Source organism: Chinchilla lanigera, unplaced genomic scaffold (assembly GCF_000276665.1).
Source record: "Chinchilla lanigera isolate Chin_1 unplaced genomic scaffold, ChiLan1.0 scaffold00137, whole genome shotgun sequence".
In the NCBI taxonomy this organism is placed as follows: Eukaryota; Metazoa; Chordata; class Mammalia; order Rodentia; family Chinchillidae; genus Chinchilla; species Chinchilla lanigera.
In genome coordinates this window covers 1579678-1595655 of record NW_004955538.1, presented here as the reverse complement: position 1 = coordinate 1595655, position 15978 = coordinate 1579678, and the positions used below count along the sequence as shown (strand labels likewise).

The following is a 15978-nucleotide window of genomic DNA, read 5'->3' as shown; positions in this document are numbered from 1 at the left end:
CGACAGCAGTGAGCAGGGCTACGTGGCGCGGGGGCAGGGGCGCGTGGGGGTATGCCAGGGCTGCGGTGGGTGTGGCTTCCGAGGCCTGGGTGTGTGGTGCATCCTGTGGGCATGGTACGAGCTACTGGTGCCCCTGGCACCAAACACGAGTGTCAGAGGCCTGTGCCTGAGGCCCTGCGATTCTACCCTCTGTCGTGGTGGTGCTTGGTCCTGGAGGTGCTGCAGGCCGTGCGACTCTACGCTGGGTCCTGGTCGCCTGTGGGAAGAAGTGCGGCAGCTGCTCACCCAGAGGCAGGTTCTCTTCAGTGGCCCAGGGGCCGTGGTGGGGCAGCCACCGTGTTGTCCTCGCAGGGCAGCTGAGAGGCAGGCCCAGGCCAGCCGAAGCCACATGACCTTCCCGGAGTACCTGAAGCCACTCGGCCACAAGTGGCGGGTCCCAGCGTGCAGCCAGCAGGTAGGCATGACCAGTGAGCAGGAGGCCTGTGTCTGGGGACTCCGTGGGGGAGGGTGGTGGCACAGCGGGCTGTCACGGCTGTCCTCTGAGGCCCGAGCACTGCGCCACCTACTGTCCCCACCCCAGGTTAGAGCCCTGGGCGCTGTGGATCCACGACCAGCATCCCATGTGGTTGGCCCAGGGAGGGGAGCCTGCCACAAGTCCCTGTGGCCGGGCGGAGGTCACGTGCAGGTGTCTGTCCTGTGCCCAGGTCCTTTGCACATGCCCCTGGTAGTGCCCTTGGACGACTTGAGCAGGGGCCGCGCGCCCTCGCGCAGCCCTGCCTCCCCCGCCGTGAGCTGACCCTGGCGGTGTCGTTTTGTCACCTGCTGGTTCAGAAGTGAGGCATTCGCTTGGCAGTGGCCTCGTGTGCGCTGCTGCTGGGGCGGCCCTGAGCCCCCGTGGTGGCGTCCCTCCAGCGCTCTTGTCTCTTCGTCCCCGAGGGGCACGTGGGCTGCAGCCCCCCCCACCGTGTCCAGCGCTTGCCTCGTGGCACCCTGCCATCTGCTTGTCCCCTCCTGCACCACCCGCCCCTCCTGCCCTGGTCGCCCCAGAATGTCCTGCGGTTCCCTCTGCCCAGGGTCCTCCTCAGACACCAGGCTCGGCCCCTCCCTGGGGCGCCTGTCCCCTCCCAGCCCCGTGGAACAGCCTAGAGGGCTGCGGGTGTCCCTGGTGCAGCTGTGCCCGAGTGGAGAGCCGCCAGGGCAAGTGGTACAGTTCCAGCTCACAAACTTTCCATGGGCCACAAAACCTAAGATGTCAGGGCTGTCGTCAGCCTGGTACCAGAGCAGCAGGGATGGGCTTGGGGGACCTCGGCGCAGAGCAGCGCGGACCTGTGGGGAGAGCGCAAAGGGACCCTGAGCCCATTCTGTTAGAAGAAGGCGCCCCGGAGGCGGAAGGGCGCAGCCCGCCCCACGGAGCTGCCGGAGCTGCCGCGGCTGCAGCTGTCAGCGGTGACCTCGCTGCCGTCGCACTCCAGCCCCACGCTGCGCACCCTGAAGTTCGGGGGCGCCTGCAAGAAGGTAGGGTGTGGTGTCCCCGCTCGCCCTGCAGGGCAGGGCTGCGGCCGCCCACACCTCCACCTGTGACTCCCTCCTGCAGGTGGACACGCAGGACACCAAGCCGCAGTGTCGCCTGCCTGCGATTGACCAGAAGGGCGCGAGGTACTGAGCAGCGCACGGCAGGCCTGCGGCGGCCTGGGTCCTGCTGGTGCCCGCGCCCAGCCCCCCTGTGTGAGGCCTCGAGAGGGCGCCGGGCACTGTGGGCCACCGCCCCTCGGGCCCCCTCTCCCTCCGCCCGGTGCATTTGTAAAGGCTGCACTCCGGGTCTCGCGTCATTCCCGCAGCAGGAGGACCTGGGGCAGGGGATGTTTGCCAGTTTTTATGAATTAAATCAGATAAACCGAGAAGCCTGTCGCACGTGAGTGGTCCAGGCTGATGGATCACAGTGGCGCTCGACTTGAGCCTTTCGTGTGGCACCGGGTGACACGGGTGGAGACCCTGATCCCTATTAAAGAACAAGTGCGTTACAAGACTGCACGCTGCGCGTCCGCCGTGAACCTGTCCCAGGGCCCCACTCCCTGACCCCGGCTCGGTGAGCAGTCGGGGCCCTGCCTTCTGCCGCGTGAACACACGTTCAGGCTGGGACACGGCTGTCCTGGGTCTCCCTGTCCCCATGGGCGGCGCTGGGAGGGGCCGAGAGCACCTGTGAGCCCCACTTGGAGGTGGCCCAGTGTGTGGTGTCCCCAGACAGGCGGCCTCCAGGCCTTGCTTGCTGCAGGCTCGCGGGAAGCAGCACCTCAGACCCTGTAGGACGCGCGGGGAGGGCTGTGGGAGACGGCGGGCTGGAGACCCTGTTGAGCTCCCGCTTTTTTGGGGGGTGCTGAAGGTCAAACCTAGGCCGTGCGGGTGCATGGGGAGCCACACCCCCAGCCTCTGCAAATCTCCTTGTTGCTGGGAGGCCACTGAGAATTGAGTTCCCTTTTACCCCTTCCCAAGTGGACAGGGTTGGAGAGCAAACGCTGACTTCCCAGGCTGGTGTCCATTGCTGTCGCCTCTGAGGACACCTGCAGCCCTGCCTTCCTTCCACTCACTCTGGGGCCCCGTCCAGGCCGCCTGTCGGGGGTGGGAGTGGACGCTGGCGAGCAGGGGGTGCGGGGGGAGTGACTGTGGCCGCCGGGGGCCCGGGCCCAGCAGATTCAGACCAGAAGGAGGCTCACACGCCAGCCCCGCGCTGGGTGGAGGGGCCGGACCCGCTTCCTGTAAGCTCACCGGAGAGCTGCGGCAGGCCCTGGCGGGGAGGCCAGGACCCGAGTCCCGCGGTAAAGCCAGAGGAGAGGCGGCCTGAGGCGGCTGGGGTCTTCGGGTCGGCAGGGAGCTGTGTGGGCCAAGGGTGTGTGTCCTGGAAACGCTGCGCGTGCAGTGCGTACACGTGCGAGGACGTCCGAAGGCTCTGCCGCGGTGGGAGCGCACGGGGTGTGCAGGTGCTGCTGCCCAGCTCGCCGCCCCCTCCGGTCCCCAGCGCCGTCCCTCCCCACAGCGGGGGCCGAGGCTGTGGCCACCTCGGCTTCCGCCACCACTGGCACTCAGCTGGCCCTCGCTGGAGGCAAACGCAGCCGGCTGCCCCCTCGCCGTCCCTGCCGAGGACAGGTCCCGAGACGGAGCTGCCCCTGCCGAGCTCCGGGACGGCCTCCGCCAGCAGTATCCGTGACTGCTGAGCACCGGACCCCCACCAGCCGCTCCGCCAGGGCCGGCGGCGGGCAGCGGCAGGACACAGGGCAGTGGGGGCCCGGCCTGGTGTTGCTCTGTCCCAGTGCCAGTGCCAGTCCCAGAGCTGAGCGAGTGGGATGCCCGGATCCCCCGTGGCCCCAGCCGGGCCACGCTGCACGCAGCAGGCACGGTAGGGGTGGCTGGGCTGAGCGGACGTCACAGCCTCGCCCCCACGCCTCCCAGCGTGCTGTGGGCCCAGATCCCAGCACTGAGCCAGTTCTTCCCTCCCCGCAGCGTGGACAGCACACTGCAGAGGGCAGAGCAGTGGACCCCGAGCCCCCCCAGGTGAGCCGAGACCCCAGCTCTTCCTCACGAGTCGTGAGTTGGCGTGGACTGCCCGAGGCCATCCCAGTGCCGCCTGGCCAAGGCCTCTTGTCCTGGGCCCCCGCTGCTGGGCCAGTGACAGCTGTGGACGCAACTGGTGGAACTGTGCTTTAACACGGAGGCAGGAGATAACTGGAGGGTCACAGGGCACTTCCTGCCAACCTCTGCCCAGGTATTTCAGACCCACACATGGTTTTCTGTGTAACCACTGCTTTGCCCAAGGTGACAGAAACACCGTACTACCTAAAGTATGTTAGTACTTGTCAGGTTATTCTGGAAGTGTATGACTTACAAATTCTGATTGTTTCATTTAAAATACAGCAAGTCTTCACCAGTCAGGGTGAGGCATGCCTATAGTCCCAGGTACTCAGTAAGCTGAGGCAGGAGGATCGCTTGGACCCATGAGCTTGAGACTAACCTGGCCAACACAGCCAGACCCAGTCTTAAAACCAGGAAACATAAAAACGCAGCAAATCTTAGGATTCTGCAGCATCATGTAAGTGCCCTCTGACAGGCCACACAGGCAGTAGCAGTTTCCGAGTGGTGTCACCCTGGGCTTGGGGCAGGGTAGTTTAAGAACCAAGAGGAACCGAAGATAAACCAAGTCAAGGCCTGTGCTCCTTGACATCTGCTTTGGCACATGTAAAAGCCTGGGACTCCTTCAGCCCCCACCTTAATGCTGTCGTCCTGTGGCCCAGTGGGGAAGAACCTCTTAGAGCCCTCAATGAAATAAATGGCTGCAGCACACGTGCTGTGGGTTCGCCCCCACTGGGTCAGTCTCACCAAGCAAGGCCTGAACTCCAAGGAGCCAGCTGTGTGCCTTTTTTTGGGACAGCACCAGGGATTGAACCTAGGACCTTCGCACTGAGCTACATTCCCAGGCTTTTCTTTATTTTTTGGGACTGGGTCTCATTAAATCAGTAAGTTGCTCAGGTTGGCCTTGAACTTGTGGTCCTGCCCTGACGTCACAGTGTTGTGTACACGGCACCTTTCACACTCAGCTCTGAAACCACGCAGTGTGCCGGGGCTGGCCCACACAGAGGGTGGGCCGGGCTGTCACACACCGGCATGCTGAACACGGGCCCTGCGCCCACGACACTGTCCCCGGGCCACAGGCTGGGGAGGGTGTGGAGGGGCGAGCACCTGTGTGCTCCCACGTGAGCCATGATCTCAGCGGTAACAACTCCACACCACGCAAGAGTGACACCCACAATTAAGCCGAGTTAACAAAAGATAGGACGACTAGTGTGTTCAAGGTAGTTTTAATATTAATGTTTCTGTGAATTAGAAATACCACTCTTATATAGTAAAAATTACTGGGGAAGTATCTGTTTCCCCAACTGCATTAGTACATTTTTTTATACATGTAATACACAGTTGATTGCATTGGAAACAATAATTGTATTAAAATAAATGCTAACATAAAAAGGGCTCTTCATGCCCTGCCTGTGAGGTTCAGGGTTCTCTCTGTCCATATTTAAAGTCTTTCGCTATCAGCATTAAACTATTTTAAGTGCAAATACTTTTTTAAAATTGCAGCATCTGTCTTCCTGAATTACATATCTGAGTCAGAAAGCAACGCTCTTGCGAGTGCGTCCCCGGCGTCGCTGACCGCCGAGATACAAAAGCATCAGTGTCGGAGCAGTGCAGGATGTTGCAGCAGCTGAGGACTTCCTGTGCCCGGAACATTTTCTCTCTCACTGTGTGTACGTGTGTGTATTATATATGCGACCTCGGTACACTGAATTTTAGAGTAAAATGCAAGAACTCTCCGTTTCTTATTTTTCACTGCAGCCTCAAGAGACCAAGTTAGAAACGGAAGCAGCATCTCCGGGCGAGCGGCACCCAGCCTGGTGCCCGGCCCGGCCCATGCACACTGCCCGGCCGGCCGGCCGCCCGCCGGCTCCGCGCAGCTCCTGGCTCCGTTGCCGTCGCTCCTGCAGTCCAGGCGCGCCCAGGAGGTGTCTGAGCCGCAGCGGGGTCGCTACACTACAGTGCCGCCCGGAGAACTGTCCTGGCTGGGGGATGACAATACGCCCTGCAAACAAAGCAGTTTCCATTAATCCAGCAACACCGGGGCAGGACGCCAGTCCCAGGCTGCGGCGGGGGTTTCCAGCGTCCTCCTGTCTGTCCACCCCCGGCCTGGGCCTTACTGCCGCGTGGGGCCGCCTGTGGGCCTCACCTCTGTCAAGGCGCAGGGCCGTGGGGCCGAGGAGCCTGGGTTCCTTGGGACTTCCCTGGGAGGTCAGAGCGCCCCCAGCTCTGCCTACAACCTCCCCGACCACCGCCCTGGGCACTGTCGCCCTGTCTAGTGGCACTTCCAGAGAAGCATTTCTTGCCAGCGGCTCTTGGTTTCCTGTGGGAGGGGAAGCCCCAGTGCCAGTGGCCTCCAGCAGGCGCACAAAGGGACCGGGTCAGGACGGCGCCGCTGCTGTGGGGGCTTCGGGTGGGTGCGTAGCTGGACCACAAGCGCAACATGGGCGGCCTGAGTCCTTCGGCCCGAGCGGCGCCAGTCACACTGTCTCAGGACAGCTGTGGGCAGCACTGCAGACGTCCAGCCCCAGACACAGACTGCGGCCCCGAGCGCTGCCGCAGCTCCAGGCGGACACCGCAGGCCTGCACTCAGGGTGACCACTGCAGTGCCCTCTGCCTCGCCTCAGCCTCTCTGGAGAGCTGGGAAGCAGCTGTCCCCTCCGCATCTACAGGAGTCCGTCAGCTCCCCAAGGCAACAGTGCCTGCTCTGATTCTGCCCTGCCCACGCATGGCTGGACGAACGGACGCAGACTGGGCCAGAGCCTCGGGATCCCAGCAACTCCGCATGCCTCGAGGCGCCTCAGGAGCTGGGTCGGCCACCGTGGGAAGGTGACACCAGCCAAGAAGTCTGCAGGTTCCTGGTGGCACCGTCACCAACTTAAAAAACAGGAGGAAATTACTTTAGTTTTTCACTTAGTTGAGGGGCCGGGGATATAGCTCAGTGGTACCGCACCTGCCTGGCAAGGGCAAGGTCCTGAGTTCAATTCCCAGCACCAGAAAAAACAAAAACACCTAGCTGAATATATCTTGAATTACTCTGGCGCGTAACCTGTGTAAGGCGGGTGGTCTTTTCTGTAACCAGCCTTGAGGTCTGCTGTGCAGCTGGGTTCTGATGTCGTCTAGGTGGCTTGTGGCCACCTTCCGGCCCCTCCGGCCCTCCGAGCATGACCCCTGCCTTGTAGGAGGGAGGGGTCAGCACCACCACACTGACCCGGGTACCAGGCTCTGGGTCCTGCTGTCAGTGGAGTCACCTGGCCGAAGGCTGCAGGCCCAGCGAAGGCCTGGTTCTTCCTCTCTGCTGGCCCAGCCGAAGGCCCGTCCTGTCTGCTCACCCGCGCAGCCTCCCGCAGTCCATATTCAGGAAATTGGGGCAAACACACCCTTAGCTCCCTGGCCTCACGGGGAGCCCCAAGTGCTGCCAGAGGCCCAAGGCCGAGGCAGGGGCGGGGCGGGCAGGGCCTGCACTGAGCGAGGGGCTGTGTGGCCAGGACAAGGACCACACGATCCCTGGACACCCCGAGGGGCCCCAGGCTGGTCACCGGTGTGACGGGCGGGGCTTGCTGAGGACCACGCGGCCCGGTTACGGTCACGAACGCTGACCTCGGCCCGCGCTCAGGCCTTGGAGATGGAACGGCTTTGCTACTGTGAAGGGTGGAGGCGCTGGGAAAATGCCCTCCAGAGTCCCCTTTCGCTCCCTTCCCTTGGTGCTCAGGCCCTGGGTTGCCAGCGCCAGCAAGCAAGTGCTCTGCCCCGAGCTGCGCCCCTGCGGTCACCCTGTGATGGTGGCCTTGCCCCGTCTCAGGTGGCGAGGAGCAGCAGGGACACGGCTGTCCTCTTCACCGACATGATGGGGCAGATCTGCTCCTGTTGCCAGTGGCCTGGGCACCTGTGTCCCGATGCCCATCTGTGCCCCGGCTCCGGGCAGCTGGCCACAAAGGGCTTTCGGGGCACCAGGCAGGCAGGTTTCCCTGGGGCATCCAGTGGCCTGCTGTCCGCCCGGGGACACCTGTCGGGATGGGGACAGCCCTGGGCTGTAATGGCAGTGGCTGTCTTCCCCGTGGGGGACCGCACTCCGGCCGAGTGACTCCGCGCCAGCTCCCCGGGCGGGGCCGGGCTTTCCAGCGCTGAGCAACAGGAGCGAGGCTGTCCCTGGAACGGGCGGGAAGCGCAGCATTCTGGTTTAAGAACAATCCACAGTGCAGGACTGTGTCCCCGCCCCCACCCTGGGGACCCAGCGGGCGCAGGAACACGGCAGCAGGACGGGCCCGGGGCCCCCGAGGATGCACCAGCCTCCTGTCTCCAGGTCCCGGCGGCTTCCCCACCCAGCCGCGCAGCCTGAGCTCCGCAGATGTCTGAGGGGACAGCTGTGGGCAGACGTGCCTCCTGCCCTGGTGCTACAGACGGACCCGGCGCTTCCCTGGGCGGGAGGGAGGGCAGCGGCCGCTGGGAGCGTGTCACTGAGGTCTCAGCTCGAGCCCTCGCCCGGCTCGGCCCGGCGCACGCTGTGCCACTCATCCCAGAGAAGCCAGCGGCTGTGACAAGCAGACCCTGGGCGAAGAGCAACACCAGCAGGCGGCGCCCACCCCGCTCGACCCGAGGAGCCGCCCTTCATGGCCAGGTGCACACTGCAGCCCCGACCCCAGGGAGCCGGGTCACACTCGGGAGTCGGGGCCTGCCCAGTGAGAGGCCCGAACCCGGTCTCTGCCGAGGAAGAGCCACACTCGAGCCATCTGGGAAAAGCGCGCTGGCTAAGGCTGCCCGTGGAGAAAGCATCTGCCCAGCGGCTGCCCGCTCTGGGACAGGAAGGAGGGGCTGCTGCGGCTGCCACCTCGAAGGAGCGGCTACTGCAGAGGCCCTGGAAGCCCTCGGAGGTGGTGCCCACCACTCTCTCCCGTAGGTGCCACGCCCCAAGGGACAGCTCGGGGTACAAAAAACAAGGATGTGCCCTGCGGCTGTCTTCAGGGCTTACACTTCCAGTGCTGGGGAAGCGCCCCGTGCGCTGCCTGACCCTGCGGGCCGTGGACGGTGCACGTGGAGGACAGCGGAGGGGCAGCAGGCAGGGCACAGCGGGGACTGACAGCCGGTGGGGGCTCAGGGCTGCGTCACCTCTGCGGTGGGCCGGCTGTGCCGAGAGCAGCGCTCGCGGACACCTGCGCCACGAGGGCCGAGCCCCTGCAGGCTGGGCGTCGCAGTCAGCACGCAGCAGCCTCCCCGCTCAGCCGAGCGAGCCCGCCCTCCCCGGCTGGAACCAGCGCTCGCGTCTCCCGCCACGAGCCCCTGATGGTCAGAGGCGGCGGCCCTGCGGCTGCTCGTTCCCTGCGCAGAAACGGCCCTTACCTTGCGGCACTCGTTTTTCCTCCTTGGTGCCCGGAGATGGTCTACACCTCCAGTGCGTCCACACAGGTCCATTTAACGGCAGTACACGGAGGGCACAGGGACGCTGGGGTGCCACACGAGTCTCCGCTGTGACAGTGACAAGGGACAGCTAAGGACAGCAGGGAAACACGTGGTTTTCTTATGCTGGTGGAGTAACAATGCTGGTATTTAAGCTCCACTAGTTCTTCCAACCATTACAAGCTTAACTTACTGGTATTTACGTTAGGAAGGCTCTGTTTGACACTTCCTCAGGTTGTCAAGAAATTAGGAGAAAATGTGAAATACACATTCATTTCTTTTGCTGAAGATGATTATGCACAAAGCTTTACGCCGACCGCACACCCAACAGTCAGCGACCTCGGGTGTGCACGTGCACAATGCAGGAGGTTAGCTGTCCTTAGGGTGACATGCGAGTAGCAGGTGCAGCGAGGGAGGCACGTCCCGGAGGTGACAGCAGGACACAGGGCTGTGCCATGCGAGCCAGGACCTCTGCTCTGCCACGCTGGGGTCTTCCCTCCCCCAGTACTGGGCACTGTGACGAGCACCTTGCTAACCTAGGCAAAGCACTGTCCCAATGGCCTGTGGTGAGCTCCACAGAGCTCCAGGACGGAGATGACCACCGTCCCCTTCGTGATCGCGACCGGCATCTCCTGGTGATCTTCTAGGCTGAGGAAGGCCACCCCAACAGCTGCGCCCGCCCCCGGGGGACCCTTGTGCACCTGATTCAGCCACGCCCGCACCCACAGCACGGCCAGCCGGGCGCACAGCCTGAGACAGAGCTTCCCGGACCTCTGGCCCCCGCCTTGGCTGCCCTCCACACGCCCTGAGCCCGCTTGCTGGGAGGAAGCGTCTCCGGGCAGGCGGTGAGGGGGCCCTGGCACACAGGTGCAGTCTCCCTGATCTAGGCACACGTTTACTACTTCAGAATTTCTTTCTAGATGCAAGCTGGCATGGTGGCACACACATATAACCCCAGCTGCTTCGCAGTCTGCGGCAGGAGGATCCCAATTTTGAGGACAGTCTGGGCAACCTGATAAGACTGTCTCAAAACAACGGAGGGGTGGTGGTCGGACCCCGGTGGACGCACCCCAGGGTGTGGGGACTTGAGGAGAGACGGCCGCTGGGTTGCCAGCGGGGACCCAGGTGTTGCTGACTCCCGCCCAGGGCCGGGTGTACTGCGTGCGAAGCTGCAGAGACCCTGGCCCTGCAGCATTCCTGGGCACCTTTGGGACAAGACTCTTCAGGCTGGCTGCTTCGTCTCCCCGCCCTTCGGGGCTGGGCCCCAGGGCAGCTGTCCTCAGGCTGTCACTGTTGGTGGAGTCAGTTTGGAAGCTGCGGGCCAGCTGTGCACTTCCGGCCCGCTGCCTGCGTGCTGAAGGGACAGGGCTTCCCAGCCCAAGTCAGAAGGGCAGAGAAGGTCGCTCCGTGCACTTGCCCTGGGAGCAAGAAGCTGGGCAGGCAGCAGTGGGAGGAGCGCTTGGGACACACGTGACACAGCTGGAGCCCTAACAGCTGTGCCTTGCCCAGAGCTGCGTGCAGCTGCGGAGCTGGCTCAGGATGGCTAACCCTGCTCGTGGTAGCACTCAAGGCAGAAGACCTGGAGAACTGCAGTGAGGAAGCCAGGGCCGGGTGGCAAAGGACCCTTCCCTCAGCGCTCCGGGCAGCAGCACGGCGCACACCTGGCCGGCCGCACCACCGCCCGCCCTCCCAGGCTGGCGCGCTCCTCTCCAGCCACCCGTGGTGCTCTGTCCTCCCACCTGCAGTGCTGTCAAAGAAAGGGCGGGAGAGGGCAGGCGCATGGGGCCCCGGGGCCAGGGGCAGGAAGCTCTCCCAGGTGACCCTCGGGTTCTGGGCCGACGTGACGAGCACCGCATTGATAGCAGAGCCCAGAGGACAGACCATGCCAGGCCCCAAACCCAAGGCTGTGCGGGTGCGACACTGCCCTGCCCTCCCAACCCCAGGAAACCCCTTACCCGGACAGTCAGCTGCAGGCGCCATGACAAGGACGTGGGAAGGGACCGTGGCTCCCCACCAGGCGCGACACGTCAGCACGGGGATGCCCCAGAGACACTGCTTGCCTGGGCCTGGCTGCCGCCGGGGCCCGACGCAAGTCCTGGATGCTGAAACTGCACACGCAGCGCCGCAGAGCACCCGACGGGTTTCTGCAGCTACAGTTACGGGAGGCTGCACAAGGGTCTCATCCCCACCCGGCGCCCAATCTGTCTCCAGAGCTGCACCGGCCCCGGGACGGCGTCTCCGCCACCTCCCTCGGCTCCCCTTGCTCCCCTAGGGACAGGGGCTGCATTTCAAGGTAGAGGACGTGAACACAGGACGAGGGGAGAAGCCATGCCACCCAGCTCACCGGTGGCACCGCCAGGGCTGTCACCCGGGACAGAAGCCACCTGCACTAAGGGGCAGGGTGGGACGTGGGCTGGGGCGCAAGGCTGGCGCAGCACGGGACCGGCCCTGCGTGGCTCCCAGGAGGGCCGCGGCTCACGCACCACCTGGAGACGCACAGAGCCGCCAGCTCTCCCCGCACCCCAGCCCCGACGCCAGCCGGCCTCGGAGACCACGGCCACAGCGCGTCATCGCAGAGCCGTGCGGAGCAGAACGCAGCCCTCCACGCTCATGGAGTCAACAAGCTACTCTCATCTGGACACAAAACAGCCCTCAAAGACCCGTCGCGTCTGCCAGAACTGGCCTTCGAGGAGCACCACGAGGAAGACAGCCAGCCCTGAGCGCCGCAGACGCAGTGCGGCCGGGCGGCGGCGGCGCCTGCACGGGGGTCTCGCGCGCCAGGCCTCTGGGGTCCCAAGGGCCACCGCCTCGCCGCTGCCGCCCACGGGAGAGCAGAGGGGCCCTGGCCTGTGCCCCGGGCCGAGGCCACCAGACGCCCGGGAGCCTGGGCACACTGCGCCCGCCCTGCTGGCCCAAAAGCAGAGACAAAAAACTACAGAACAAGGGGACCTCCTTCCCCGCTGGGAGGAGGACGTCAGCCACGCGCGTGGACAAGCGGGTCTCACACAGGCCCCTGGGCGCAGCTGTCCCCGCCGGCTCTGAGTCACGCGGGGTTCAGGGACAGAGTCTCAATCAAAGTTCTGCAAACTGCGTCTTTGGAAAAAGATGTTTATTAAACAATTTTAATTGTCATAAAATGACTAAAATGGGTTTTAAAAATTAAGGCTCTTCTCTTTCTGTGGATTGCCAGAACAATGTAAAAATAATATCATCAACCCTGCTCAACGCTTTGTTCCTAAAGTTAAATTTCATAGATTCCTAAACATTTTATGATTAAGATAAAAAATTGGACTATAAATGACAATGGCCTTCTGTACTGAACATACACTCTGATCAGGTGTACAATATTCTAGGCGAGTAGTTAAGAAAAATATTCCAGTTAAAGCATCGATTTTAAGTTTAGCGCGTTAAGTCATTGTTCCCCACGGTCATGATTCCCCAAACTGCAGGATCGGACACAGGACGCTACCTCGGGCTCTACGGGCTCCCAGGAGGGTGACTGACTCGGCTGGCAATTAGTTTGATTATATAGTTTTTAAATGCTCTAAGGTGAATTATCAAATGATTCGGAATTACATGGCATGCAGTATCCAAAATTATGGCTCTGATGCATTTAGATTTACATTAAGAATAAGAAGTGTCATTCACATTCATTGTACACCCCGCCCCTCCCGCGAGAAAAAAAATCACTACCTATTCAAGTTCTAGATCTGGTGCAGCATTAAGGGTTAAAACTTACCACTTTACCAGGCCTTCCCCATGTGCAAATAAATCCCTCCTGACAAGCAGTGACTATACAGTCTTCAAGAAAAATTAACACAGTCAGTCTCTCGTGTGCTATCTTTTTACAGATCAGCGGCTCTAACAAGGGAACATCTTCCATCCGAGGGCACAAGGGTGTTCCCAGAGTTTTGGCGGGGTCCGTTTTGGTTTTTGTAACTAGATTCAGTTTGTCACTGCTCTTGCTGGAAATGTGCCCCATGCTGTGGTTCCGCTTGTGGTCTTTCTCGTGGTGCCTCTCCTTCCGGTCGTGCAGTGAGAGGGTCGCGAACTTGCTGACCCCGGACGCGACGGCCCCGTCCATGACGCTGCTCTTGCTGCCGGCGTTCGAGACAGCCGAGTGGGGGAGGCTGTTGGACCGAGGCAGGGGCGGCGGCACGGAGTTCCCGGGCGTCGTGACGCTGTTCCCGTTGCTCCCTGCGGGAGGACTTGTGGCATTCATGACATTGGTGTGTGTCCTTGCCCTCGAGAGCGGCTGGTGGGGGAAGAGGATGTCCTCCGTGAGGTCCCACAGGCACAGCTGCGTGTCCTGGCCCACCGAGCCGAAGCGGTAGGTCACGCTGACGGGGCGGCTGTCGGTGGAGTTCCGCTTGGACAGCCGCGACTGCGCACTGTTGGCGCGGTCTCTGCCGAAATGAAGCAGGTCCTGGAAGTCCTCGTCACTGCCGCTGAACTCCATGGGGTCGCTCTCTTCTACGCTGGTGGTATAGGGATCGAAGGCCACCACACTGACCCAGGACTTGTGCCCGTGGCCTCTCGCGATTACTCGGCAGTCGACGAAGGACCAGACTGTCACCAAGTCGTCCTCTCCACCTGTCACAATGTACTTGCCGTCTGGGCTCCAGCACACACACAGCAAGCCCCCAAAGTAGCTTTTCATCGTACCGTGAAGCTCCACGGAGTCGAAGTTGAACACCCGCAGAAACCCGTCCTGGCTCACGCACGCCAAGAACTTGCCATCTGGGGAGAAAGCAAACTCGTTGAGGGCCCCCTCGCCCACCGTCCACTTAAGGAGAGGGTTCCTCGTGGATTTGCTCTTGCAAGTGTGCACGGCAAAGCTCTCTCCCTGCTTCAGGAGCTGGTAGTGGGGGGCTGTGGTGCCACAAGTGTGCTCCACATTATACAAGTACATGTTCCCACTCGAATGGGCTACTAGGAAAAGGCTTTCCGAGCCGGGCACCCATTTGACACAGGTTACGCGTGCCTTGTCTATTAGTCTCTGTGAAGACAAAGGAGAAGAGGTTATCACAAGGGAGCAGTGCACGCTCTACTCTGCCCACAAGAACGCCTGTCCGCCTCTCGGGCAGCACGCTGTCTGGGTGGCCTGGCCGGCAGACAGCTTTTGGCCCTGAGAACTACGCTCTAGAACTGCGCTGGGAGCCGGGCCGCCAGCTGTCCCCGAGGGCCTCCTACTCCACACCAAGCAGCATGCGGGGCGCTGCGTGCCCTGGCAAGGGGCAGCCTGGGGCTTTTCCACGGAGGAGCACCCAGGCCCTCGAGGCCGGCAGCTCTGCGCGGTCACTGCAGGGCCAGTCCCTGCTCTGGCTGCTGGGGGCGGCACACAGGCCTGAAGGGTTTGCCGAGGCGTCGCCACTCGTATGCTCGGCCCCGTGCGCCTCCACACATGTTCCCTCCCAGCCTGGGCGGCTGACCAACTCCACTCCCGCTCGCCTCACTTCTGGCCCTGCCCTAGCTGCTGCCTGCAGGCCAGCCTGTGGGAGGGCAGAGCGAGCAGCACCTCATTCTCTGCGGGGCCGGTTCTGGGCACAGCGGCCTCCCCCAGGCTGACTCCTCTGCGCTGCCTGCTCTCGCAGTCCCCTCGCCAGGAATCACCTGGAGATCCCCAAGTCTCCGCCCGGGAACTCCTGCGCCAACGCTCGGCACCCTGCTTGGAGTGGGCAGCCCCGGTGTACCTGCTACCACCTCACCCGAACGGCCCCGGGACACGGATGGGGACGCTGCCAAGGACATGCAGCTCCTGCCCAGCTGAGACCATGCATTTGCTACGCAGGCTGCTTTACAGAAGGGAGGGAACTTGACTTCACAGGAGGGAAAAGCCACACGTGCTCCGCGCGTGAGCAGGAACCCTCAGAAGGCAGGCGGGCAACGCAGAGCCCAGGCAGGGCGCACAGAGGTGTGGGGGCTCAGGCTCCAGGGGCCGGGCAGCGGCCACTGCTCACTGCCACGGAATGGCACTCTGGGCTCCGTACCTTCCCAGGCACTGCTCTTGGGGCTGGAGCCAACACCGCCACCCCTGCTTCTTCCCTCTGTTCCCACTGACCTGCCTAGGAAAGGCACCAACCATCTGGGAACGTGGCGCCATCTGGCAGGGCTCCTGCTAGGCCTCCACAGCCAGGGCCAGACCGGTATCATGCAGGGCCACGGACGGCCCTGTCCCTGCAGGAGCGCCCCCGGTGCTGGGCTGCCCCGCGTGCACTCCAGGCCTACAGTCACGCCTCGGCCACACGGCCGTGTCTCAGAGCCCCGACCACCCCCAGGCCTCTCGGGTGGCTGACAGTAGCTGGGCCCTTGCCCTGGTACGGGAGCTCTCGATTCCTGACCTGACCTCGCTCCAGAACCCAACACAAACCCAAGCTTTCTAGCATCCCTTCCCTTTTACCCTATGTATCATGTGTGTGGAAAATTTTAAGGACATAAAAACCCTTAACAGTATGGCTAGGAGTAAATTTCATTTTGGACCTTTAAAAAAGGCATAGAACACATCCCATTAGAACTAAAAAACAAAATCTATCCAGTAAAAACGATGTTGCTCTGTAACCAGGAGGTGTGGAGAGTGAGTCCGGTAAAGTAAGCATCACTGTCGTGACTGTCGGTGCGAGCGCCTACTTCTCGGTGTAGGGGCAGCCCAGGGCGCCCCACGGACAGCGCCTGCAGCGGCGACGGCAGCACCCACCGGGCCGTCCGGTCGGGCTCTCCTGTCCCACGCCGACCCCGGGGACTGCAGCGTGACTGACTGCAGGCCACAGAGCCTGACCCCTGAACCCTCTTCTAGGGTTCTGCACCGGCCCGCCGCACCCACTTCCCTGGCAGCTCCTGTGCTCTTGGGCAAGGAGGACAGATCCGCGGTGCCAGAGCCTGGACGCCCAGGCCCGAGGCAGCCGGCAGCACGTCGGCAAGCACGCAGCCCTGCACGCGATCATAGTACCCTCAGCAAGCACGCAGCCC

The 15978-nt window shown here is 62.7% G+C and overlaps 2 protein-coding genes across 18 annotated transcripts in view; one reads left to right on the top strand and one right to left on the bottom strand.

Annotated features, from left to right (window-relative positions):
• Nucleotides 1-6666, top strand: part of Mok (MOK protein kinase) — a gene marked incomplete in the record, with an annotated part of 32863 nt that extends 26197 nt beyond the window's left edge. For 3 of the 8 annotated variants that reach the window (XM_013507835.1, XM_013507832.1, XM_013507837.1), the window contains 6 exon segments: nucleotides 352-454; nucleotides 1369-1515; nucleotides 1595-1656; nucleotides 3496-3546; nucleotides 5125-5291; nucleotides 5380-6666. In XM_013507835.1, coding sequence (XP_013363289.1) covers nucleotides 352-454; nucleotides 1369-1515; nucleotides 1595-1656; nucleotides 3496-3546; nucleotides 5125-5152 — 391 coding nt within the window. 8 annotated transcript variants of the gene reach the window in all.
• Wdr20 (WD repeat domain 20) overlaps nucleotides 4832-15978 on the bottom strand; it is a 70489-nt gene continuing 59342 nt past the window's right edge. For 3 of the 10 annotated variants that reach the window (XM_005410738.2, XM_013507829.1, XM_013507831.1), the window contains 2 exons: nucleotides 12752-14011; nucleotides 4832-9103 (listed from right to left, as the gene is read on the bottom strand). In XM_005410738.2, coding sequence (XP_005410795.2) covers nucleotides 8903-9103; nucleotides 12752-14011 — 1461 coding nt within the window. In that variant the 3' untranslated portion in view covers nucleotides 4832-8902. Of the gene's footprint in view, nucleotides 9104-12104; nucleotides 14012-15978 lie in introns of those variants that run through there. The other 7 variants (XM_013507830.1, XM_005410739.2, XM_005410743.2 and 4 more) reach the window with 3 other exon arrangements.